Source organism: Aplysia californica, unplaced genomic scaffold (assembly GCF_000002075.1).
Source record: "Aplysia californica isolate F4 #8 unplaced genomic scaffold, AplCal3.0 scaffold00157, whole genome shotgun sequence".
NCBI classification, from domain to species: Eukaryota; Metazoa; Mollusca; class Gastropoda; order Aplysiida; family Aplysiidae; genus Aplysia; species Aplysia californica.
This window is the reverse complement of record NW_004797427.1, coordinates 135,339-162,763: the sequence shown is the minus strand read 5'-3', so window position 1 is coordinate 162,763 and position 27,425 is coordinate 135,339. Positions and strand designations below refer to the sequence as shown.

General features: G+C 44.9%; 1 protein-coding gene across 1 annotated transcript in view; it reads right to left on the bottom strand.

The window, feature by feature from the left end:
- The window catches only part of LOC101851495 (histone-lysine N-methyltransferase 2D), a gene marked incomplete in the record, with an annotated part of 133,213 nt that overhangs the window by 28,395 nt on the left and 77,393 nt on the right, over nt 1-27,425 (bottom strand). The window contains 20 exon segments of the mRNA XM_035969573.1: nt 178-6,065; nt 7,173-7,331; nt 7,676-7,879; nt 9,443-9,526; nt 9,887-10,442; nt 11,168-11,398; nt 12,909-12,995; nt 14,663-14,818; nt 15,749-15,903; nt 16,583-16,741; nt 17,518-17,767; nt 18,527-18,765; nt 19,315-19,460; nt 20,134-20,295; nt 21,118-21,389; nt 22,362-22,536; nt 23,431-23,652; nt 24,892-25,072; nt 26,530-26,685; nt 27,138-27,425. Coding sequence (XP_035825466.1) covers nt 178-6,065; nt 7,173-7,331; nt 7,676-7,879; nt 9,443-9,526; nt 9,887-10,442; nt 11,168-11,398; nt 12,909-12,995; nt 14,663-14,818; nt 15,749-15,903; nt 16,583-16,741; nt 17,518-17,767; nt 18,527-18,765; nt 19,315-19,460; nt 20,134-20,295; nt 21,118-21,389; nt 22,362-22,536; nt 23,431-23,652; nt 24,892-25,072; nt 26,530-26,685; nt 27,138-27,425 — 9,770 coding nt within the window.

The following is a 27,425-nucleotide window of genomic DNA, read 5'->3' as shown; positions in this document are numbered from 1 at the left end:
ATGTCTAAATTCAAATTCAAAATGTTTAAAAAAAAGCAAGAAAAATATGAAATGTAGAAGTAATTTGTTAAAAGAATTAAATGGGTTTCTTTTCTCTTCCAAAAATTTTGTTTTATGGGCCATGTACATTTTAATAGCTTGCTGACGAAAAATAATCTGCAAAAGACGTCAGAATACCTTTTTGGTGCCTTCAGATTTACTGTGGGGGCCAGGACTGGGCTTGGAGGTCGGTGTGCCAGACTTCTCCCTGGCCAATGTGGGCGGGGTCGACCTCGCACTGACCGCGGGGACCGGGGAAGGCACGACCGCTGGGGCGGCTGAACTCACGGTGTCCCCGGTCATCATGGCCGCAGGTGGAAAAGAGGGGAGGCCCATGCCTGGATACATCCCCACGGGCGGGACAGAGTGAGGCACAGGGTGGGTCATTGACGGGGCTTGCGCTGACGTAGCCGGTGGTCGCTGCTGCTGTCTTTGTGGTAGTGCCGGCGGCCCTGTTGTCATTGATGATGGGGTCGGGGTGGAGACGACAAATGGAGGAGGTGGGGGCGCGGACTGAGGGTTCGTGGTCCTCACAGCCTGAACACCACTGGTGGGCATCATGCTGTTTGGCGTGTCCACGCTAGACGCTGTCGCCAATACTGACGTGTGAGACGAGGCAGTAACCGTTGGAGGTGCTGTCGACACCACTTGAGGGGGTTGAGGTTGAGGTGGTGGAGGGGGAGGGGGAGCTCTGGTTTCCGGCTCCGATTTTGACACAGGGGGGTCTATATCTGCCACCGGGGTGGATCGTTTCGATTTCTCTCGGAAGGACGGCCCAGATATGAGCTCGGCTGTACCATCTGAAGATTTGCGCAGCACCAGCTTGAGAGAGTCACCTTCCGCCTTACTTCTGGGTGGAGCTTGGTACTCAGACGAGCGGTAGTACTCACGGCTCGACTGCACGCTGCTGCTCTCGTACACCTGGGGCTGCGACTGAGGGTCCATGCGGATTCGCAGAGGAGGGATGACCATACGCTCAGTGGGTGGCCTTGAGGAAGGGGCGGGATTTCCACTGGATGATGACGATGACGATGACGATGATGCAGCAGAACTGACCACTGTGGCTGACGAGGGTATAGGGGTCGCCTCCACACTTGATGTCTGAGCTGATGATGATGATGAAGGTTGAGAAGTTGTGGTGTCAGTCACTTGTGAACTTGAAGAGGCGGGAACAGACTGAGCCGTTTTAGCAGTCTGAATTGTCATTGTAGTCGGGCTTGGAACAGCTGTAGACTCCAATGACACGGACCGGACTTGAGATGTTTGAGATGTCGATGCTAAAGAGGGCTGCGGGACAACTGTTGTAGGTGAGGATGAAGATGATGACGATAAATTAACTGATGATGAAACAGAAAATGATGAAGAAGTAGTTGAGGCTGTGCCAGGGGGCGACGTCGACGAACACACCACAGGTGAGTCAGAGACGGCAGGAAAAGTTCCCACCACAGGGGACACCACCGGCTGACCTTGACCTACTGACGATGGTGTACCTGTGACAGTGGAAGACACTGACCGACTAGTGGCGGAACTTATGACTAGAGATGGCGCTGGCGCTGGCGCACTCAGCGACACCGGGGACGACCGGATGATTGTCTTGAGAGGCTGTTCTGTGGCGGAGTCCGAGGTCTTCTGCACCCCAGCCGCTGGCACGGGATCCAACACCGGGGAGGTACGCTTGCTGCCCAAAGTGTCCGCTTTGCCCGAAGGTTCAGCTCCTACAGATGTACTAGTGTGAGAGACAGGTGGAGTAACACTGGGTGTGACAACGGAAGTCTTTTGTCCCATGTCAGAAGATGAAGATGACGATGCTGCTGTTGATGATGACAATGACGATGATGAAGCTGCTGCTGCTAATGCGACAGGGGTTTCTGATGTTCCACTCGATGTCGAAGGAGCTGAAAATGCTGCGACAGGTGTGCTGTCTACTGCTGCAGATGGGGCCAATTTCAAACTAGCAGACGTCTCGGATGAGTCTGAAGATGAGAAAGCTATGGCTGACAGCGTGTCGGAGGGGCGGATGGTCGCAGAGAGGGGTTCCGACTCGTCTTTATGGATCTGGGGCTTGAAGTTGGCCAGGGAATGTGAAACAGCTGCCAGTTGTGAGGATATCTGGTCGTCGATGGTGGGGACCAGACCGATCCCAGCGGAGGGAACCACAGGGACAGGGGGAAGCTCTGCCGGGGCACCCACTCCAGACGTAGGAGTCCCAGTGCTGTTCACAATCAAACTGCTCGAGCCACCAGAGTTTGTGCTTGCTGCTGTCAATGGCAACCCTGCCGGAATCGTTGACGGTGATGACGATGCAACTGATGATGACACAACTGCTGGGCAATCCGTTTCCATGTCCTCCTCAGCCCGATCATTACAGTTCTGAGAAACAGGCTGGGAGGGAGTAACTGATGATGATGATAATGACGACGACGATGATTTCAGTTCCTGGGTATTGGACGTGCCAGCAGAAGATTCAGTAGACGCTGAGGCACTGTTGCTGAAAACAGCAGAATTGGAAGCAGTGCCGTCTGGGACGGTAGATGGAGTTGACATTTCCACTTTAGACTTGGACGATGATACTTCTGCGTTATCCTCATCATCCGTTCCACAGTGCATGCCGTCCTCACAAACATTTTTCTTTCCTTTTCCTTTATCATCATCTTCATCATCAGTACCACAGTGAATGCCATCATCACACACTTTCTTCTTCTTTCCTTTATCCTCATCTTCGTCGTCGGTACCACAATGTATTCCATCTTCACAAACTTTTTTCTTTCCCTTATCCTCATCTTCATCATCAGTACCACAATGAATGCCATCATCACACACTTTTTTCTTTTCTTTTACTTTATCATCCTCTTCATCATCAGTACCACAGTGAATGCCGTCATCACACACTTTCTTCTTCTTTCCTTCATCCTCATCTTCATCATCAGTACCACAATGAATCCCATCTTCGCAAGCTTTCTTATTTCCTTTTCCTTTATCATCATCTTCATCATCAGTACCACAATGAATGCCATCATCACACACTTTTTTCTTTTCTTTTACTTTATCATCCTCTTCATCATCAGTACCACAGTGAATGCCGTCATCACACACTTTCTTCTTCTTTCCTTCATCCTCATCTTCATCATCAGTACCACAATGAATCCCATCTTCGCAAGCTTTCTTATTTCCTTTTCCTTTATCATCATCTTCATCATCAGTACCACAATGAATGCCATCATCACACACTTTCTTCTTTCCTTTATCGTCATCTTCATCATCAGTACCACAGTGAATGCCATCATCACACACTTTCTTCTTTCCTTCATCGTCTTCATCATCGGTACCACAATGAATTCCATCTTCGCAAACTTTCTTCTTTCCTTCATTGTCATCTTCATCATCGGTACCACAGTGAATGCCATCATCACACACTTTCTTCTTCTTTCCTTTATCCTCATCTTCATCATCGGTACCACAATGAATTCCATCTTCGCAAACTTTCTTCTTTCCTTCATTGTCATCTTCATCATCGGTACCACAGTGAATGCCATCATCACACACTTTCTTCTTCTTTCCTTTATCCTCATCTTCATCATCGGTGCCACAATGTATACCATCATCACACACTTTCTTCTTTCCTTTATCGTCTTCCTCATCATCGGTACCACAGTGAATGCCATCATCACACACTTTCTTCTTCTTTCCTTTATCGTCTTCTTCATCATCGGTACCACAGTGAATGCCATCATCACACACTTTCTTCTTCTTTCCTTTATCGTCATCTTCATCATCGGTGCCACAATGCATACCATCATTGCACACTTTCTTCTTTCCTTTATCGTCTTCCTCATCATCGGTACCACAGTGAATGCCATCATCACACACTTTCTTCTTCTTTCCTTTATCGTCTTCTTCATCATCGGTACCACAGTGAATGCCATCATCACACACTTTCTTCTTCTTTCCTTTATCGTCATCTTCATCATCGGTGCCACAATGTATACCATCATCACACACTTTCTTCTTTCCTTTATCGTCTTCCTCATCATCGGTACCACAGTGAATGCCATCATCACACACTTTCTTCTTCTTTCCTTTATCGTCTTCTTCATCATCGGTACCACAGTGAATGCCATCATCACACACTTTCTTCTTTCCTTTATCGTCATCCTCATCATCGGTACCACAATGGACACCGTCATCGCACACTGGCTTGCCAGATGAGCTCTCCTTGTCTTTTTTACTAGTGTCCTTTGAGCCAGAGGTACCGGCCTCCACCCCCGAAGTCATTGGAATGCTAACAGCGGAAGTACTTGGTGTCCCTGCTGAGGTTGCAGGGGTGGAAGATGACGACGATGATGATGATGATGATGATGATGAGGGTGTTGCTGCAGCTGCCGATGAGGTGTGAGCACCCGAGGCCAGGGTTTGGTCCTTTGTGTCTTGTGGAATGTTTTGCAAGGGTTTCGATGAGGAAGCAGCTGTCTTTACACCTGGCTGGGCTAGGGACAATGATGATGATGATGATGATGATGACGATAAGGGCACTGATGTTGATGAGGATAATACAGTTGTCGCAGCAACAACGCCACTGCCACCACTGCTGCCTTGAGTGGAAGGTGCGGGTGCTGGCTGACCTGCTGTCGACTGAGAGCCGTGCCCAGCTGCTGAGATCGCCTCTCCTCCTGTCAAAACAGAATCCGGAGCTCCGCTGGATGCCGGCGTGTTGCCCCCTTGACCTATGGCGGAAAGAGGTGCAAGGGCTTGTTGGACCTGAGACGGGACTCCTGGCCCAACAGGACTTTGGCCGGGGACGCTGGAGACAGGTGGCATATGGCTAAGGGGCGGGGCTTGGCTCATCTGTCCAGGCATGGGCGGAGCTATGTGTCCAGGGGGAAGAGGAGGGGGCTGGGCTCCAGCTTGACTCGACATGACCTGCCCTTGCTGCATGGAGACGGGCGGTCTGTGGGCGAGGTGCGGGGGCATTCCTCCGGAGGACACGGGCATACGCTGCTGCATCATCTGGTGGGGGGACATCATGTGAGGTCCGGCCGGCCCTGCCTCCCCGGTCTGCATCCTGGGGTCCTGTGACATGCGTGGGGGCATGCCCTGCATGTGTGATGGGTAGCTCTGGTGGCCACGGAGGTGTGGAGGTCGTCCGTGGAATGCGTGCGGGGGTGGTGGCGGGCCCTGACCCACACCGGGCGGGAACCTCTGTCTCTGCGGGTACGGGTGGAGCTGGGGGTAGCGGGGACCGCCCATGGGCATCTGCTGCGGGTCCAGGGGCATGCGCTGACCCTCCGGCGTCATACCTCCGAACTGCTGCTGCTGTTGTTGCTGCTGTTGTTGGAACTGCTGCATTCTCGCTAGGTTTTGCAGATGCTGCATGTGCTGCTGGGAAGGGAACCCCGGGGGAACCGGACCTCCGTGCTGCGGCGGCTGTCCCGAGTGCAAGGGCATCCTCTGCTGCATGTGAGGGGGCAGCGGCGGGCCCTGCTGTAAGGTCTGTGGCTGACCACCACCAGGTGCCGTTGCGGTGGTCACTGCTCGGTTGACCTCCCCAGGAGCCGACGCCATCGTTGTGCTCATGCCACTCACGGCTTGCGTGTTCTTCCCGTCCTTGTCCACGGACCCGCCACCGGCCGGCATCCCCACAGAGCTAGCAGCTGACCCACCAGGACCTGGCATTCCCATCATGCCGCCCGGCGGCTGAGAGGGGTTTCCTGTCGCTACCTGAACACCTGCACCTCCTGCAGGACCTGTATTTGCCACCGATGCCGTGGCGACACTACCTTGACCTTTGTCAGTGTCCGCCGAGGTGGACACGGGCTGGGCGCGGGCAGGGCTCCGGCTACGCGGGGATTTGCCTCCCCTGGTACTGCTAGGGCTTGGGGGATTCTGCAGCTCTTTCTGGGAGTTATTCAAAATTTCAAGAATCCTTCGTTCCGTTTCGGACTGAGGTCGAGGTAGTTCAGCTGGCTTTGTGACTGGTCCAGATGTACTGGTGCTGGTCATTGTAACAGATGATTGGTTGTTCATTTGACCTTTAAAAAAAGGGAAAAGAAAAAAAAGATACATTTCTATTTATCTTGACAAGAATATTTTTTGGAACATTAACTCAGCATCATACCAATTTATTCCGAAGCTCAAGACAGAATTTCAATTCTATTGCAGCTAAAAAGTACATCAAATATAGACATAAACTCTACATCATACCAATCTGATCCCAAGTTCAAGAAAGAATACGTTTTTCTGTGAAAGAAAGTACATTAAAAAGATATATAAATTCAATAAGTCCCTTGACAGACAAAGAAGAAAATGGCACTGGGAAGTAAGAAAAAACAAATTAAAAACCATTCGAGGTTATCCCTATCCATATGTCATGTTTTACTATCGTATTCATAACACCTGGGGAACTCTGTGCCCCCAATTTCCAAAGAGGAAATTTACTCGTTATTCTGATCCGTACGCTTTGCATAGCAGTCTGCCAAAATGACTTTTTGAGAAATACTGTGGGTGGTTGGCGGGTGCTCTGGTGTGGTTTGCTCCTTCTTTCCTATCAAACATCTATCGTCCTTATCTCCCCTTCTTCTTTTTTATGTTTGTTATTCTCTTGTAACACCTCTGATCTTCTGACGCTCATATGACCTTATGCAGTTGCGAGCGTCATAAAACCTCTACTAAAACAAAACAAACAAAGAGAAATACTGAAAGTTTCAAAGAGATCTTCGCACTGGAAGTATTCTAAACTGCGAAGAATGATCTTCGCACTAAAAGTATTCTGAAATGCGAAGAATACAACCCCTGGGGTACAAAATGACCCCAGGCATACGGATAGGGTTAAGGATCTAGAGGCCTGTACAGATAAAAACAACCAGATGCTCAATAAAGAAAACCTTGAGAGCACAAACAAGAAAAACTTTCTATACATTTTTCAAGAGAATTAAAAAGAACCTCCATGCGTTACAACAACTGGAATAGTGAAATGTTTTAAATTTCCCATCAGCATGAATGCAAGTTACGCGAGTAAGAAAAGAATACACCATGGTCTAAATTCCACAAATATCAGGAACGTGGACACTCAAACACACACACACACACACACACACAAACACACTCATAAAAACAGTCATTTGAGAGCAAAGACTCACCCAGCATGGCTTGGTTTGGCAGCGACGGTGGCAGTGGCTGGGACTGTGCACCTTCCAACTCATCCGCTTTCTTTTTCTTCTTCCGCTTTTTCTTCTCTTTGGTGGCAGTTGGGGCCACAGGTGGAACCTCAGACGGGTGGGAGCCTGGCATTGCCATACCTGGACACAAGAGTCGTAAGGTGATTGGTTGATAGATTGAGTAGGTTTTGACTCAGTTTTGGTCATCATACTAAGGTGAAAAACAGAGTGGACATAATGAGTTAGCAATGTCACCTGTATCAATGTGAAACTGCACATTAAGAGACGATGAAGGGGAGAGGAAATAGAAAAAGTATGATGGAAAGGAGGAGGAGGATGAAGGAAGAGAATGAGAAAGAGGATAAGATGTGTGACTTTGAAACCTGCAAACAAAATACTGAGAAATAAAACAGGAAAGAAACAACCTCCTTCTGATCATCATAACAAGATATAAAAGCTGTAAGTGTAACAGTGCATCAACTGACCTGGCTGTTGGAAAGGTGGCATGCCTGGCTGAAAGGGAACCCTGGTTTGCTCCATCCCTGGGCCAGCCATGCTGCTGGGTGGGCCACCTTGTGGGAACATGCCCGGGGGTCCTGGGGGTCCCGGGTACGGGGGAAGTCGGGGACCTCCGGGTGGGCCCTGAGGGGGCGCTGCTCCTTCAGGGAAAGGGCCCGGGGGACCGGGAGCTGAGGAGAACAACAAGAGGGAAGTTAAGTTAGCTTTAGTAAGGTTTTACGGCCCTCGCAACTGCATACGGCCATATGAGGGCCAAGGGGTGGATGTCAACAGAGAAGTTCAAACGAGGAATCAGGCTTACTCTGCATACCTCTCTAGCCTCAACAGCACAAAAGTCTGCTTCGACTATCAAGGCGCCCCGGAAATAGCGGGTCACAATGGAGTGACAAACATACAAAAAAAGTAGACAGAAACTTACAATAGTAAGGATGAGGAAACAAAAAGCAGCAGTTCCCCCTATGTTGTTCTGGCACAGTATGAGCATGACCTTGATAAAGTTTTAGTAAGAGTTTTACGGCACTCGCAACACAATAAGATTATTATAAGTGCCAAATTGTTTGTTTTAGTGTTTTACGGCACTTACAACACAATATGGTCATACAAGTGCCAAAGACTAGAGGTGTAATAAGGGAGTAACAAACATAAAAAAACAAAGGAGGGGAGATAAAGAGGATAGATGTTTGATAGGAAAGAAGGAGCAAACCACACCAGAGCACCCACCAACCACCCACAAGTGCCAAAGATTAGGGGTGTTACAAGAGAGAGAAACAAACACAAAAAGGAGGGGGGATGTTGTTGTTAGCGATCCAGTAGGAGGGGGGATAAGGAGGATTGGTGTTTGATAGAAAAGAAGGCGCAAACCGCACCAGGACACCCACCAACATAAATTTGAGAGTTTTGTAATATAATGCATGTTTTCTGTTTTAGTGAGCGTTTTATGGCACTTCCAACACAATAAAATCGTTTAAGTGCCAAAGATTTGGGGCGTCACAAGAGAGTAACAAACACAAAAAAGAAGGAGAGGACGGATGTTTAATGGGAAGGAAGAAGCAAACCACACCACAGCACCCACCAACCGTCCAACAACACAACTTTGAGAGTTCTGTAAGATACACATTAGGGGAAGACAAGACAGCTTTGGGAGTTTCATAATATGCATTGGGGAGCATAGACTTGGACTTGTTACAGGAGAGCTCACTTTTTAAAAAAAGCTTTAAAAACCCCAGCGGTCTCTGAATTTATCGCCAACTAACAAACTATTGGTAAGGGACACTTTTTGGTGCCATTCTGGAAGCTGTCCCAATCCAAAAGCCTGGCACCCGAGTCCTTTCACATGGATTGTTGCCAATTAGTACACAGGTGTATGTTTACATGTCATATTTAATCGACCCCAGTATGATCTCCAAGGCCCTCTCACCATAAAATTCCAGGCGCCATGATCAGTTGATAATGCTTTTACAGTACGCAGTTTAAGCTGTAAATAAAATTAATCAATATATTTTTGCTAGGATATATTTATACGTCATACCATAGGCAAATCTATTTATATGTAATATTTTGTAGAATTAATTCCAGGGATGTAACCGTGTACTTTTCCAAATTGTTTTCACCCATATATCAGACCAACAACCTTATACCGTTCAGTGTAGAGACGTCATAAATAAATCTTAAGGTAACAAACTCTCTCATCTATTCCATGAAACGAACAAGTCTAACTACGATAATACACTTACGCCTGGGAAACCTGGGACCGGCTCCCTCAAATGGAATGTTCCGTTCTCTGTAAAACTGGGCCACTGCTCCCATACCCTCAGGACCTGTGGAGGAGGGGGTGAACAAATCAATCTACATGAAGTATAAGCCATCAGCGAAAAACCATTTTCCGCCAGTCTCTTGACTTTCCACTAAAATTTCTCGGAAGAAATAGTGTCGTGACAAAATAAGCTCACCCCCCCCCCCCCCCCAATATGTGCTTGCATGCGTATTTAATAAGTCTATGCAGGAGTAGACACTTTCACCATAACCAAAACCAATGTTCTCATATTTATCGATCCTAGCTGTTATTATCGATCCAGATTTATCCCTGCCAGGGATGACCCCCTTCAGCTTGTGACTAAGTGGCGCCCCCTTCCCCTTCCATCTACTAAAACAGCATCATCAACTGTGCTGGTACACACCTCGGGGTCCTGGAGGAAGAGACTGCGGCCCACCCGCTGGGCCCGGGGGTAGCTGCGGCTGCTGAGAGGGCTGACCACTGGGCAGCTGAGAGCCCGCGGTGGCCGGGTGTGGAGGGGGGCCCGATGGACTGGCAGTCGCTGCTGCGGCGGTGGTGGACACGGCCATGTTGTTGTTGCCGCTGAGAGCTGCCGGTGTCGCCGTCACAACCGGGGAGCCGCCAGAGGTCAAGGCCGTGCTGGCTGAAGGGGTGGCTGCTGCCGCTACTCCTGCTGCTGTCCCTTGCTGAGATTGCTGCTGCTGTTGTTGTTGCTGCTGCTGCTGCTGCTGTTGTTGTTGCTGCTGTTGCTGTTGCTGATCTGGGCCCGGTACGGGCGCGGCCCCCATGTTGAATGGCGGTCGAGGGCCGGGGGCTCCAGCGCCCATAGCTGGGGAGGGGGGTGGCAGTTGTTGGGGTCCCCCGGGGGGGTTGGGCTGGGGTGGCACGCCAGGACCAGGTGGGAGGTTCGTACGCTGGATCTCCCGCTGCTGGAAACCTTCGCTGAACGGATTGTTGTCCTGTAGAGGAAGGACGAAATGGCCAATGAAAAGGAGAGAAGGGAAAATAAAAGAAGAAAGGGGTGAACGAAAAAAAAGAAAAGGACAGATTTTTCCCTTCTATTGATCTTGATGTCTCAGAAATAAATAGACACACGAACATTTTTTCTAATAAAAATGAAAACGACATGAAAGCCTTGCATCAATTTTTTTTTTTTTTTACCCAAGAGTACTAGCACTTTACTTGCCAACAATAAGTGTGAGGCATTAAAATTGGTCCAGAGATAAGGGTAAAGACAGGGTATATATGAGACACTTTGCCAAAATAAATATCACACAAGTATGGCAGATTATGAATGTACATCGGAGGAGTGTTCCACCGGACGCAATTCCAGCTGGAGAACAGCAGGTCAGCTGCTCCTCACCAAACTTGGGGTAAGATAGAGGGTGAGGAGTCAAGTATACTCTTTGTTTAGTTGAGCAAAGAGAAACACATCAAGACAACAACTGCCACTTAATGTACGAAAAGGGTGAGACAGACAGACAGAAACGATACAGGGAAAGAAAAAGAAGTAGGACCTATCAGTGGCGCCCTCCGACCACTCTCAAACAATACACTTCTAACACTACAAAAAAGAAGGAAAAACTCAAACTGCTATGAATCAACAACAAAAAAAAGAAAGAAAGAAAGAAGGCAAAACTGCTATGAATCACCGAGTTTTTAAAAATTGAAAGACGCGACTCACCCCTAAGACGTGTATGGCCGTGGGCGCCCTCATCCGGTTCTGCTGCTGTTGCTGCTGCTGATTGGCCATGCGGATGCGATTGTGCATGTAGGCCTCATACTCCTGTCGTGCCGTCGGGCTCAGGCGCACGGAATTCTGAGCGCCAGGGACGCGAGGCTGGGGCATGGATACGCTGGTGCCTGGCATAGACGTCTCTGGCAGTCCACCACTCCACATACGGCCAAACTGTTCCTGAGGGAAGAAACACATTTGATTGTTTGACCGTTTGTCTGATGGTGATAGTTGGCTGACAGCCAGACGATAACTAAGAGAGAGAAGGAAAGAGAAGAACATTAACACAGAGACTGTCATATACATGACTTGTCAAAAGTTTCTTATCATCCGAAGATTCTCTCTAACAGAAACCATTTTTAACCCTCATCAATACATTTTAATTATTCAAGAGGCCAGCTGCTTTGCCCCACAGCGCGAGACACGACACCCCCGCAGAGACAATGAGATAGCTATAAAATCTTCCCTATACGAAAAATCAAATTCAAGTAATAAGCCTGCAAGGTTAAACACTAAATAATCAAATAACAGATATCAGAAACTTCCTGAAGAACTGGTACCAAAAATAAAAAGGCTTTCAAAACTGCAAAGTTACATAAAAGATAGAGCCACAGATTTGACGCCCAAGACTGACAGGACAAGGCCAGCTGGTGGAAACACCTGAAAACTTTTTTGGGTTAGAAAATGTGGGTTCAAACCAGGCCTTTCCATTCCAATCCACCACAATCCTGGGTAAGCAGTGCCCCAGTTTTACAACGCAGAATTACAACAAAAACAACAACAAAATCGCACTTCAAAATTGACAAGGACAATAGAACAACAAAAATCGCACTTCAAAAATGGCAAGGACTTTGAAAACCAAAAAAAATACTCGCCAGCTCTCAGCCTGCTAATGACTGTCAAACTCAGTTTCAACTCATTTTTAAAAAATGTATGCCACCCTCTAGGGTTCAGAAATGATTAATAGCCCAGTTTTCTTTTGTTTTGTTGCTTTAAAGTCCCAATGGACACAAATTTGACCCATCATGAGACAGGCTGGTTTGACTTTGCCAAGCAGGCTGCACAGGACGCTACACAACAGCAAAAAGATAGCACATTTTACCAAATGCCTTCCCTACATTGAAACCAAACGTACGTATTTTGGCAACGAGACAGATCATAAATAACCAAAGCATCACACAACAAAAGTAGACAGAAGAGAAAACCAAGTTAGGAACTGTCCTTATCCTCATAATTCTAGCCACCCGTGGGGAACACAAGAAAACATCTGAAGAGACAAATGCACATCAACACAACGACAGTCATACTACAGAGTCGGTTAATAATGAATCATATTCATATAGCACGCGTCCTTGCTCAAAAGTTGGCACTGCGTACTAAACAATTCATTAATTAATAATGACAAAAAGGACCCATACGCAGTTGTCCCTAACAGCTAGATTGAAAGCGGAGTTGACTTATACATAGCATTATTTGTTCCCAAAGAGAGCAGTAACCGGTCTCCTCAAAAAAGTAATGATAAACCCTCCTGTCAACAATTCGCCTTTGAAATAAAATTTTCTTTTCCAGTCAGAAATGATGTTTAAAATAAAACACATACAATTATCTGTGAAGCTTTTCAAATTCATTTTCGCAAAATACATCCAGATGCAACACTTGACGAAGATTTGAATGAAAATCATACAAGTACCATATTTTCGGCTACACTTTTTATCTCTGAAAGTGGAGAGTTCTGTACCAACACTTCCTTTGGTTGGGGAGGAGGAATCTGAAGTATCTGAGAAATTGAAACAAGGTTTGAACATTTCTCCACCATTTCTCAGCTCTTGTGGTGGGCCTGCTGCTCTTTAGCAGAGGAGCTTTCAACAAAAATCGAACGAGAAACCAAAATCATAATGCACCATACGGAACTGAATCTTCAAAGCTTTGCTCAGAACTGAACCAAAAGAGTTTTGTACCACAAAAAAGACAAAGAAGCGAAACAGAACCACACAAGAATTAATCAAACAGAACCACAGAGAGATAAGACATACCAAAATCTACTCACTACACTGAGTCTGTAAGAAGCAACGGAAAAACAATGCAAAGGACCTAAATGATTCCACAGAGATACATAATAAATCTAGAGAGATACACATTCGTTGGATAAATATTAGTCACCAGTACGACCATCATATTATGACAGAGAGAGTGAACACACTTTAGGTTGGGGAACATAATAGCTCGATTCTTTTGCCATGCTGCGTCTGTTAAACGCAAACGCCCGCATCAAATTTTGAAGATGTGGACAACAAGTTAAAGTGATCCACGATGATAATGCACTTAAGTCATCTGGGTCTGATTACATAAACGAAGAGAATGATACAAAATAGAAGAAGTGGCAGACCACAAGAAAATGTCTGCTAACTACCTCTTGGACAATTGTGCATTGACTCCATTACCACTGGGAATGGATTATGGGACAACAGTAATACTTTAAAAGAAGCAAAGTAGAAAGAGCTGATCCCAATAGAATGTCCACAAACTTCTTGTTGCTTGGAGATTGAGTAGATGTTTTATAGCACTATCATCTCAATTTTAGTCATATTGATTGTAGGAGCACGATTCATATACCATGGAAGTCACACCAGGAGGGATAAGAAAGAGGGCCTCGGAGGGGGGGAGGGGGGTTACAAACAAACAAAAGAAAAAGACAATTTTTGACAAAACAAGCTAAACAATTTTTTTTGTTTTAGAAATAGTTTTACGGCACTCGCAACACAATCAGGTCATATAAATGCCGAAGATTAGAAGTGTTACAAGAGAGTAACAAACACCAAAAAAAAGGAGAGATCGTTTAGTTTTAGTAAGTGTTTTAAGGCACTTGCAACACAATGAGGTCGTATAAGTGCCAAAGAATAGAGGTGTTGCACGAGAGTAAAAACACAAACTAGGAGGGGAGAAAAAGACGATCGATTTTTTATAGGAAAGAAGAAGCAAACTACACCAGAGTACCCACCAACCCCACACAATGAGAGATCAGGATGACAGATGTCTGATAGGAAAGAAGGAGCAAACCACACCAGAGCACCCGCCAACAACCCGCCGAGCTAAACAGACATGATACAGCCAGCCAGCCAGCCAGCCAGAGAGAGACAGACAGACAGAGAGACATAGAAACAGACAGACAGAGAGACTGACAAACAGCCTAATAGCCAAATAGACAGTCAACCAGCCAGCCAGCCACAGACAAAAATACAGACATACAGAGAGACAGACAAACAGACAGACATACAGACTGACAGACACATAGACAAGACAGTCAAATAGACAGCCAAATAGACAGTCAACCAGCCAGGGAGCAAGCCACAGACAAAAATACAGAGAGACAGACAGAGGTACAGACAGACACAAAGACAAGACATGGCCGGGCTGACCAACAACCCCTAGGACGGCCAGACTGACCTGTTGCTTTGTGCGGTAGTCCTGCATCAGGTGCTGGTGCTGTCTCAGCAGTTTGCGCTGTGCCTCCAGCTGCTTCTGCAGGCCCGACTGCTCCGTGGTAATGCGCTCCAGCTCCTTCGTGTCGGCCGGGTTCAGCTCCGAGCCGTTCTTCTTGGCCTGTCGTACAAACAGCGAGCGATAACGCAACTGATTCACAGTAATGGGAGGTTTAGTTTTAGTGCAGGTTTTACGGCGCTCGCAACTGCATAAGGTCATATGAGCGTCAGAAAATTAAAGGTGTTACAAGAGAGTAACAAACATAAAAAATGAAGAAGGGGAGTAAAGGACGATAGATGTTTGATAGGAAAGAAGAAGCAAACCACACCAAAGCACCCACCAACCACCCACTTCGGTTAAACGATGGGTGGATGTCAACAGAGAAGTCTTAACGGGGAATAAGGCTTTTTATAAAATATCTTTTTTGGGGGGGGGGGGGGGGTAAGTATTTTGCAGCACTTGCAACACAATAAGGTCATTTAGGTGCCGAAGATTTAGAGGTGTTACAAGAGAGTAGCAAACACAAAAAAGGAGGAGAGATAAGGACGATAGCCGTTTGATAGGAAAGAAGGAGCAAACCACACCAGAGCACCCGCCAACTACTAACCAAAAACGCAACCGATTCAGTTAAGTTCAGAGTAATGTGAAGAACATTGCCACAATAATGGTCATTTTGTACAAAACAAAACACTGGCAGAAACAGCACATGGAAAGAAAACAAGAGGGATCTACAACTGCAATGCTGTTCTCTCAAACCAAAATACACACAAGACTGAACTAATTTCAAATGCACACAAAGAATGAAATAACTCTCTCTCTCTCTCTCTCTCTCTCTCTCCCTCTCTCTCTCTCTCCCTCCCCCTCTCTCTCTCCCTCCCTCCCCTTCCCTCCCTCCTCCCTCCCTCATGTGTGTATGTGAGGGAGTGACACCTCTCCTGTGTGTGTCTGTGTGACAGAGGAAGAGGGAGGGAGGGAGGAAAATAGATGGAGAGACAGAGAAAAAGACAGACAGAGACAGACACACAGTCAGTCATCCATGTCAGTACTGACCAGTCTCTGCCGCGCCTGTATGGTCTTCTTGCTGCGCTTCAGCTTGTTGACCTGCGTCTCAAACATCTTCACCTGAGCCTCCAGGTACATGGCCTGCTTACTCAGCCAGTCCTCGTAGAGAGCAGCCTGGCGGTCGTACTCCGGCCCCAGCTCACCTGCAGAGGTCAACGGTCACTTTGTCAAATCTACCATCACACCCAAGCCTCAATAAATCCATACCCATGTATCTTCAATCTTCAAGAACCCTCACTTCTCAAAACCACTTTAAATCTCTTCCATATATCAAGGTAAGTTGTCCTCCATCCCTCCTAGCTCACCTGCAGAGGTCAAAGGTCATGTCATAATGTCTTGGTATCTAACCCCAATTCAAATTAATGTCAGAACATCTTTAAGAAATTTTCGTAATAAAAAGTCTCCCTAAATATCTTTAATAAATACCAGTATGCAAGCAATAACAGCTTCTGTTAATACATTTCCTAGATTGAAGTATGTCGGAAAAAAGTAAGTTGAAAAACATTAGGAGACAAATAAAAATCAATAGAAATCACCATGACATTTTTTCCACCCCAGAAATTAAACAAATACCATTCAAACCAAGAAAGAAAAACTGAACAAGGGGAAAAGAAAAAAACTAAACGCTGCCTGCAGATTGACTAATTACCTCCCTGAAGATCCAAAAACCTTTTGTGACTACATCAACAGAGCACTACAGAATCCTACTTCTAGTCACCTAACAACAGAGCTTCTCCATTTCATCAAATTTTTATCTTACTAGGTGTCTCTAAAAAAAACCCCAGCAAGAACAAACCCCAAAGCCAAGAAATATCTCATTACCTGACGGAGGTTTCACTGGAGTAGGGGGCGCCATAGGCATGGGCTGGCCTGGTGGGGGCCCTGGGCCGCCAGGACGAGGCCCCATGGCGTCTCCCGGACCAGAGAACGGGATCGGCGGCCGCTGGGCCATACCCGGGTGCATCATCCGAGGGGGGAAACCTGACAAGAACCAGACGAGAGTAAGAACTCAGCAAAAAAAAGATAAGCATGAACATCTATTCATAAAAATTCCACAAGTAAAAACTAAAATTTTTCGTTTGAACTCCGCACAAAGAGAAAGAATGGTCTAGAACATGACCAGAATGAATTTCTTCATTACATTACAGGCCAATCACTTGCACATCACAAATACAAACAAATAAATGTGTGGCGTCGGTGGACTAGTGGTTAGGCTCTCAGATTCGCAACCATAAGGTCGTGGGTTCGAATCCCGTCAGGGGCCCGACGTTGTGTCCTTCGGAAAGGCACTTTGCACAAATTTTCCTCACTTCACCCAGGTGGGAATGGGTACCCGGCTATAGACAGCGAAAGATCTTGTCAGTTTGTTAGTGTTTGAGCCCTTAATCAGCTGCTTGCACTGTATGCTTCCCGGGAAGCTGAGAATGTTTCGGAGTGTTCTATGGTCTGCTGGGGTAATAATATAGTGTAAAGCGCATAGAGCCTGCTGTTGAGCGGGGATATGGGCTATACAAATGCTATTTATTATTATTATTATTATAACATCATTTATGAAAACTTATGAGCATTCGATGGAAATGGAATTAAGCACCGAAAAAATCCGATTATGTGCAAATCCAATCAGGGTTCTTCAATTGACACACACACACACACACACACACACACACCCGAAAAAAAAATAATAAAACCCCGCGGAGGGTTCTGATTTTAGAGTACTTAGCAGGTTTACCGACTCCAGACGCCTGTCTTCAACTGACCTTGCTGAAACTGTCCCGGTGGTGGCCCGCCCGGCCCTGGCTCGGAGGAAGGAGGCCAGGGAACTCCGCCGGCCTCCGGGGGCCCAGGCAGTCTCATCCCAGGGTGTGGCTGCTCCATGCGCATGGGGCCGGACACAGGCGGGGGGCCGGGGGCCATGACCGGCATAGACTGGTCCCCCGGGGGGCCCGGCCCGTCCCGGCGATGCATCATGGCTTGCTGCTCCGCTTGACGCTTCTGATGCTCCTTCTCCTGGAGTGAAAGGCAAGACGACGCTCCATGATAAACTATCAAGCAATCAACTCTTGTAACATGCAAAGAATCTCCACCACAAAATTTCAATCAATCCACTTATTGATTGTTAAACAAATCCCCATGATAAACTAAGCGGCTATCAACTTTTGCAACATACCACAAATCTCCACCATAAGATATCAATCTATTGATTTACTGAACATTTAACAAATCCCCATAATCCACTTATGTCGTGTAGAACAAGTCCCCACTATAATCTATCAATCTATTCACTTATATAAATTAGAGAAATTCCCTAAAATAAAACTAGCAATCTATCAACTGGTTTAACACAGAACTTATTTCTATGATCAAAGATAGATCTGTATAAAAGAAAAGAGAGGTGGAAGCAAATAAGGACAAAGGTGATTTAAGCAGAATTACGGCAAAGGTACAGCTTGTGGAAATTAAATGTTTCCAAAGCGGTTCTCAGGAGTGAAAAATACCCAAACGAGCTGTTTTCAAAACAAAAGAGCTTTGAGGAGAAACTAAAAGGTAATGGCACTGCTTCTAGAAATAAATGTTTCCGAAGAGGTTCTCGGAAATGAAAAATAGCCACAGGAGCTGTTTCTTAAAACAAAATGGCTTTGAGGGAAAAATAAAATAACACCTAAAGAAACAGCTTCTAGAAATAAATCTTCCAAAAAGACAGATCAAAACCTACAGGTACTGCTTCTAAAAACAAATTTCTCCAAGGGGTTAAAGGTCAAGCACTACCTCCTCCACCAGCTCGACCAGCAGGTGTCCCTGGGGTCCCTGTGCTCCCGGCGCGCCTGTGAACGGGGGTCCGGGGACGCCCGGCTGCCGCGGGGGGCCCACGCCTCTCACGTTGGGCGGGTGGCTGAGGCGAGGGGGCTGCGGCGGCTGTCCCTGGAACTGGAGGCGGTTCTGTGCGTGCGACAGCTGTTGTTGCAGGCTCGGGTGTGTGCTCGGAGATGGGTGCGGACCTCTCATGCCTGGAGCCATCGGGGGAATGGTGAGGAGAATGATAGTTGTGTGAAAAAAGGATGACAGCCACATTTTCAGGTTGAAAGAAAATTGAATTCTTAAGTCTGGAACTACAATTTGTATATTTATCTATTATGCCACCTGTAAAAGAATCTGTAACTCAAGAGTAAGACCATTGTTTGTCCTATAGTTGTTGGGTTTTTTTAATACTCTGGGACTGCATGTGATTTGTACCTTTTGTTCCATTTGGGTCTTCATGGTTTACGTACACTTTACTGTGTATCAACATTGGAGATCATTTAGAACAATTTCACACATATAGTTCTTGAATGGTCACACTGAACATTGCTGTTCTTACGAAATTCCCAAAATTAGTTCCATAGCCTACGATCAAAATCTCAAGAAGCAGGTAATGGTTCAAACCTCGGCAGTGGCATGGGTATAAGAACACACAAAGTTCACAAGACACAAAAGTAAATCAACTAAAATCTCCGCATAGAGAAACCAAGAAAAAGAAAGTGCCCTCCCCTTCCCAAAAAATACGTCACAGGACTTACCTCTGGCTTGCATCTGTTGGTACATAGGGTGTGGCCGACCGTCGGCCATCGTCATGGGCTGAGGCATGCGAGGGCCCAGCCCCTCCACTCCCTCCATACCACCATCGCCAGGACGAGGGAAACGACCCGTCTGAGCATCCGGAGGTCTGCAAAATGTTTGTTCGCATTTCAGTATAATGTCAAGGACAAAAATATCTATAAGCTTGAGGGTACCCATATGCAACACAATTACACTGCACAACTGAGAAAGCAATTTCACAGCTACTTAACATTATAATACATTATGTTAACTATGAGGAAAAAGCTTGTTAAAGAAAAATTGGTCTTTGCACCTTTGTGCATCATTGTTCAGTGTGATTGACAGTAGTTCCTCGATTGATCGTTGATGTTTTAGGTCCCCTGTCCATACAGTTTAGACCAGCAAAGAAGTAGGACATACATGCGTGTGTGTGTGTGTGTGTGTGTGTGTGTGTGTGTGTGTGTGTGTCTGTGTGTGTGTGTGTGTGTGAGAGAGTGTGTGCGAGTGTGTGTGTGTGAGTGTGTGTGCGCGTGCGCGTGTGTTGTGTGTGGGAGAGTGAGCGTTTGTGTGTGTAGGGCTCATGACAATGAATCTGAAACATGTATGCTTGTCAGAAAGCAGCCACACTTCCAGTGTACATATCAGAGTCAGTAAAAGTATTTCTAAAAATTGTCTTGAAGAAGCTTACTAAAACACACTATAAATCTTTTTTTTCTTCGTTTCATATTTCCAACACGAATTCAATGAGTCTGTCTGCATATAATCTCACAGCAAGGCGCAAACCCTCGGTGCGTGCTCACCTGATGTTGTGAGGTGGCATGTTGGGCTGAACGTAGACAGGAGCAGGTCGTGGGCCTCCCGGGTGACCCATCTGCTGGCTGAAGCCGGCCGGAGGACGACCACCCATAGCCCCAGGAGGGTAGCCTTGGGTCATCATCATGGGTGGGCCGGGGGATGGAAGGCTGGGGACACACAGTGCATTGAGGTTTATGACTTTCAATAACAAGCAAAGCGTTTAGTTTTAGTTTTAGTTTTAGTAGAGGTTTTACGGCGCTCGCAACTGCATACGGTCATATGAGCGCCAAGGGGTGGATGTCAACAGAGAAGTCCTTACAGGGAATCAGACTTACTCTGCTCACCTCTCTAGCTTCAAGAGAGCAAAGTCTGCTTCGACTATCAAGGCACCAAAGAAATAGCGGGTCACAAGAATGTGACAAACATACAAAAGAAGTAGAAGAAAAATGACGATAGTAGGGATTAGGAAAGAAAAAGCAGCAGTTCCCTGTTGCAATTCAAGCACAGTTATAAGTAAAACATTGATGAATCAGCCCATTTACAATTCTACTGGGCATAAAAACATGTTAATGTCCCCCCTTTGGGAATGGCGTAAAGACACTGCGTCAGTAGCACCGCCCTTGGAGCTTAAACAAGTGCACAGTGTTCAATAGGGCAGAACACTTCAGCAGACACCTACTCTTTAAAGGACAGTGGGGAATGCTCAAGTCTGAAAACAAAACTTGGCACAGAGATTAATTCCGCCATTCCAACCTCTACATACAGCATACAAATTTGAATACATGAAATATTTCAAGTCATTGTCAAAAGGTCATATTTTCAGCATACTTTGATTACATCTAAAGAAAAAAAATCTTGATTTTTTTAAAACAAAAAACTTCCCATATTTAATAATTGCACTCAGTAGAGTGAAGAAAAATTGAAAGGCACTTGCTCCCAGTGAACAAACAACCAAACTTAGCATGAACACCCTAGGACTACCAACTCACCTAGCAAACGGTTGTTGCTGGGAGGTCGGATACGGTGAGTGAGGGGCCGACCCTGTGCCGTGGCCAAACTGCTGCTGCCCACCGGACGAGCTGGGAGGGGAGAACGGGACCTGGATGCTCCCGGCAGAGAACGGGGAGAGCTGGGGCCCGCCCGGCGTCATCGGCTGGCTGTGGGGAGAGGCCGAGTGACGTCCTCCCAACAGAGCGTTGAACGGAGACTGCATGTTGGGAGTGCGGGGCGACGGCTGACCACTGCGAGGGGAGTGCATTATCTGGGGGGGGGGGGGGATACCGAGAGAAAACATTATCAAAAGAAAAAGCAAATGCTATGGCAGAAACTAGCAAAACCATCACAACCTTGTTTTAACTCATTCACTGCCTTGCCCAACAAGACAATACATGTGCACAGATAGGATCATACAAAAAGTATGGAAGTGAAGGGATAAGTAACTTGTTTGAATAAAGAGCAGTACATCGAAACAATTATCTTTACACCTAGCCCTAACTGTTGCAATAAGCTAACAAAATTTTAATTACATTCAAAAAATATATCAATAACAGCTGAAAAAGTACACGAATACAGGAGAAATAACTTTCTTTTACCTTCCACCGACCTACAACGTAACTCTTCAATTTCTTTTATGTGTACTAGAAAGTTAACTGCTGCTTTTATGTGTACTAGAAAGTTAACTGCTGCTTTTATGTGTACTAGAAAGTTAACTGCTGCTTTTATGTTTACAAGAAATTCTAATGCAAAAGAAAAACAAAAGGCTGCAATCGAAAAGTAAAAACTGACACTGGAACAAAAGCATTTCCTTCCTACAACGGTAAAATGAAAAGTAAAAACTGACACTGGAACAAAAGCATTTCCTTCCTACAACGGTAAAATGAAAAGTAAAAACTGACACTGGAACAAAAGCATTTCCTTCCTACAACGGTAAAATGAAAAGTAAAAACTGACACTGGAACAAAAACATTTCCTTCCTCCAACGGTAAAATGAAAAGTAAAAACTGACACTGGAACAAAAGCATTTCCTTCCTACAACGGTAAAATGAAAAGTAAAAACTGACACTGGAACAAAAGCATTTCCTTCCTACAACGGTAAAATGAAAAGTAAAAACTGACACTGGAACAAAAGCATTTCCTTCCTACAACGGTAAAATGAAAAGTAAAAACTAACACTGGAACAAAAACATTTCCTTCCTCCAACGGTAAAATGAAAAGAAAAAAAAAAAGCAAGTACCTTAGGAGAAGGTAATCCCGACGACCCAGGCTGGCCTGGGACCTGTGACGGAGACATTTGCATATGTGGAGAGGCCAGGTTGGGGTTAAAGGGTGCAGGTCGTGGCACCGAGCCAGGCCCCACCCCTCCCATGGCGTCTACTCCAGGCTTCACCTCCGTGTCAGAGCCGCTCATTCTGCACAAAGATAGGACACAATGTTTCATTCATCTTCTGGTGCAAAAAGGAAAACAGTCAACGGTCCTCGACTTCTATAAAATGCAAAATAACAATACTTCACATCATATCCATACATTCAAACGATGTACATGAAAATTTAAGTTCTATCTCGACATATAATCTTCCTTACATATACTCAATATTGCAGGTATGGTAAAGACTCAATAATCATGTAACAAAGTATTGTTGGCCCATCAAACTTGTAAGAAAAGACAACACCATGAGCAACAAGATGAGAAATAACACCTCAGGTATTCATGGCTTTTTTCTCCCTGGCAATCTTTTCTTTTCTTATTATGAAAACTTCCACAACAGAAAAGAGAAGAATTGTTGAGTCTGGCTCTGACCAAGTTACATGCACATTTGTGAGGAAGTGTGGTGAAATCATGCGCTTGTAAAAATAATGAAATCCGAGAAATCGCCATTTTCGGCGATTCTGGAAATTTTTTCAATTTTTTGTTTATAGGCTCAACACCTTGTACGTCCATTCAAAAAATACTTTAATGCGTGAATTTTATGGAAAAACGACTAAAAGCACAAGACATGCGAATGAGCAGTTTCCAAGGATTCTTATGCTATGGAAGCCAACAAAATTTGGCGGCCATTTTCTTGCTAATTTTACTTCTGAAACCAGGCGACTCCACCTCCTTTAATCGCAAATATATCGACCTCTCTTCAAGATAAAAGATATTTTTTTCATCAAAAGCTAGGCAAACGAACAAGCTTTAAGAGGGCACCAATTACTCTATATGGCCGAAAATTGACGAGCACCTGATTCCACTGTCTCGGGACACACATATATATTTAAATTTATGCCGTGGCAGCATTCACAACATCCAACATTCTACCAACCTAGCCGCCATAGCCTCGCTGCCCTGAAGGAGAGCAGCTATCTGGCCCACTTCTGTCTTTTCCTTCTCTTTCTCTTCGGCGCTCTTCTCAGAGCCATCCTCCTCTCCTTTCTCCTTCTTCATCTCCGACTGCTGCCGCTGGTTAAACTCCAAGAACTTAGCTTGAAAGTCTGTGGCTTTGGCCACATTAACCTCACCCTCTTTATCCTTGATGCTCTCTTTGCTAAAAACACAAAGAAAAAGAAGTGAAAAAATCAGTTCAGCTCAACCTTAGCTCTTTCCTTTCCTAAAACCATATTCAATAGTTAATAATTCAAGAAAAAAGACTTCTTCCCTGTAAACAAGATTTTTAAAAAAAATATATTCTAAAATATAATTTAAAGCATACGCATTTCGTACATGAAGATAAACTAAACGGTGGAAAATGTGCACAGACAGTATGTACAAAAGGGCAGTATTTCTGTGATGGTATAACACAATATGAAACTCAACATTGAGAGGAAGAACTGTTCATCATGAATGAGAACTTAAATCATCAGTATTCTTCTTTCCCCTAGAACCTTAATAGAAACGAAAGATCCAATCAACATATGCCATGCATTGATGGGAAAAATCGTGAACTGTGTCTTATAAGATTTGAAATAAGGATCATAAGAGTCTTTAAAAAAAAAAAAACACCTGTAAAAATAAAATGTTAACAATTAAACAACATTGTAGAGAAAACATATTTTTAACAAAGTGGCAATATGAAACAAACCTTCTTAATTTGAATATTTCAAAGCAGAGTTTGCACTCACAGCTCTCCCACTCAAAGGTGTACGTTTTACAGCAAATCTAAGAACAAAAGCTGAAAATCCACTTTTCAGGAATCTTTTGGGATTATAAACCCTTGTACAATTTTTTACTGAGCATGAACAACAACTATTCCTCAGATTTCTCCAACAAGTCCCATTTGTGAGGCAGCGTGGTGGAATCAAGCTCTCGTCAATTTTTGGGCATGTAGAGTTATTGGTATCATCTTAAAGCTAGTTCACTTGTCTTTATTTGGATAAAAAATAGTATCCATTTATCTTGAATACAAGTCGAGATATTTACGAAAGAAGGAGGTGGGGGTCACCTGTTTTCAGAGGTAAAATTAGTGAGAAAATGGCTGCTAAAGGTTAGTTATTTCCTTAGTTTAAGAGTCCGTGGTAACTGTAAATCTACATTTTCTGTGTCTTTAATCAATGTTTTTCAGAAAAATCCACACAGAAATGAGTTCTTTAATGGGCATGAAAGGTGTTGAGCCAAAAAATAAAAATTTAATAAAAATTCACAAACCTGCGGAAAAATGCAAGTTTCTTCATTTTGATTATTTTGACGAGAGCCTGATTCCACCACGCTGCCTCACATTTGTTTAAATTTTCACTGAGCATGAACATGAAAAAGAAAAGTCTGGCCAGAAAAAACACAATCAACACACCTATCTTCAGATTTATCAGACAAGTCATCTTTTTTCTGATCACCCGCCTGACTAGCGGCTTTTTCATCTTCCATAAAGTCCAACTGCTCAAACATTTTATCATCGAGCTCCAGATCGAGGTCCGGGTCAGCGTACTTGAGAATGTCAAAAGTGCCGTCAGCACCTGGTGTGGAGAAGAGCTCTAAGGGAGTAAGTAAGAAGTCAAGTTGTACAAGGCGCTCACTGTGCAGTTGGCGGGGTGGAGGCATACATCAAACATCAATACACATACAATAAATACAATAAACACACACACACACACACACACACACACACACACACACACACACACACACACACACACACACACACACACACACACACTCATATCAATGGAGTTATGCTGTAACTATAACTGGTTTTTAGAAAAATTTTCAATACCCCAAAAAATCCCCCCCCCCCCAACCATTCCCTTCTTATTCAAAGGCTAGAGGGTAAACACAAATATTAACCCACAGTAGCTTTACACTGTTGTAAAATGACTCGCAATTTTTTTTTTACAGAGGACCCACAGATCAACCAGGGTGATGCTTTTAGAGAGAAAAAAAAGTTGACCTATTTCGTCCAGGTACACAGTTACATGGTAAGAGCTTAACACCATTGATTTTTTTACATATATTTATCACATACATACTGTAATGTTACACAAGACAAGTAAACACAAACTACCAATGACAAAGATCCCTCTCTCTCTCTCTCCCTCTCCCTCTCATTAACATAATTTGCAGCGACACAACACAAACACATTTAAACTGCTTACATTATAGAGACATGTCTTTCTTTTGTCCGTTCCTCTCGAGAATTCCAAACTTCAATTTTTTAAATTTTTTTTTTAAAGCCTAGACCACTGATCACACCCTACACAAGGATAACAGCCTTCGACATTGCAACGAGACCTGAAGTCCTTCTCCGTTCATGAAAGGAGGAATTGAATCCAATTAACGAACAGCCCCTCTCACTAGTCGTTTCATCTATGAAGTTTGACAGTTACTCTACTACACCAGCAGTTGAGCAACTTTTTCAGTCCGCAACCCCCCAGGACATCCAGACCTCATCCTCAGTGCCCCATCCTAAGCAAACACCTGAGCACTGTGCGCAACACACACACACACACACAGCTCTTTACCACTGGTCTTCAAAAGACACAGAACACATCAGAAACACTGCAGACAGCAGCTAGTCAAATTTACGAGAGTTCAAAAAAAAAAAAAACCTCTCGCATACACACATACAAACATTTTAAACAACACTGACCATTTAGACACATAAAAAAGATACACGACATAAAGTCAACAGTTTTTTAAGTTTTGAAAACTAATCTATGCAGCTGGTCAGAAAGCTCCCCCCCCCCCCCGATACTTATCTTTATTTTTTTTTTTTAATGTTCTATATCTGATGGCCATTGTAGAACTTGATATTTCACCATATAAAAATAAAAATACTTTTCATGGATAAGCATTACTGTACTTGAAACTTTAAAAAAAAAAAATTTTTTAAGTTTCTAACTGAACCCTTCCTCTGTCTATTGTTCAACAAAGGCTGAAAGAAAAAAATATCTTTCTATCGGAAACATTTTAAAAATTGAATTGTAATACTTACTTAGCAAATCATCGTCTTCATTCTTATCATCCTCCGAGGATACAGAGGGCTTGGCCGACTTCTCATCCATACCTGCCAGCAGCGCGGCAGACTCTACGGTGTTACCGTCTTCCGAGCCAGTCTCTTTGGACAGCGAACTCGTGGCCGCATCAGCACCTACAGAGTGGGAGCAGAGTTGTAGCTTACCGCAAAATACTACCGCAATGGTTACATTACACAAGGAAGCTGTGTTGAGTTTGAGTAATAAAGAGATGCACACCAACATCGTCATAAAGCGCAAGCGAAAAGCGAAACAGACATGAAATAACATCAAGCAGCTACTCCAGAATAGGGAAAGGGGGAACGTGTTTGTTCGAGGCCAATACCCTGATCCTGGGTGAGAAAAGCAATGATGATGATGATGAAAAGCAAAATAGACAGACTGAAATAGCATACTAAATGAAAGAAGTTGGACCTATGAGTAGAGCCTGTCAACTACTAATAAAAAAGTTGGAAGGGGTAAGAGACATCACCGAGAAAGAAGAAGAGGAAATAGACCACATACATTGAAAGGACGTATGTTTAAAAAGAAGGATAAGTGTGTGTGATGATCTCCCTCCAGCACTCACCGGCAAACAGGTCATCATCTGCTCCTGGCCTCCCTGCAGACAAATCACCCGTATTTCCAGCCACACCTGCTGCGTGCTGTGGAACTTGCTGTTGCTGTTGCTGTTGTTGCTGCTGCTGCTGTTGTTGTTGTTGTTGTTGTTGTTGTTGTTGCTGCTGTTGTTGCTGCTGCTGCTGCTGCTGCACACTTTGCTGCTGCGCTAGCGCCTCGGCTGCATCTCCGGGCTGTGGGAACATGGGCGGCAGACCTCCCATTTGCTGCTGTGGTGAGGTTAGCGGCCCGGTTGGAG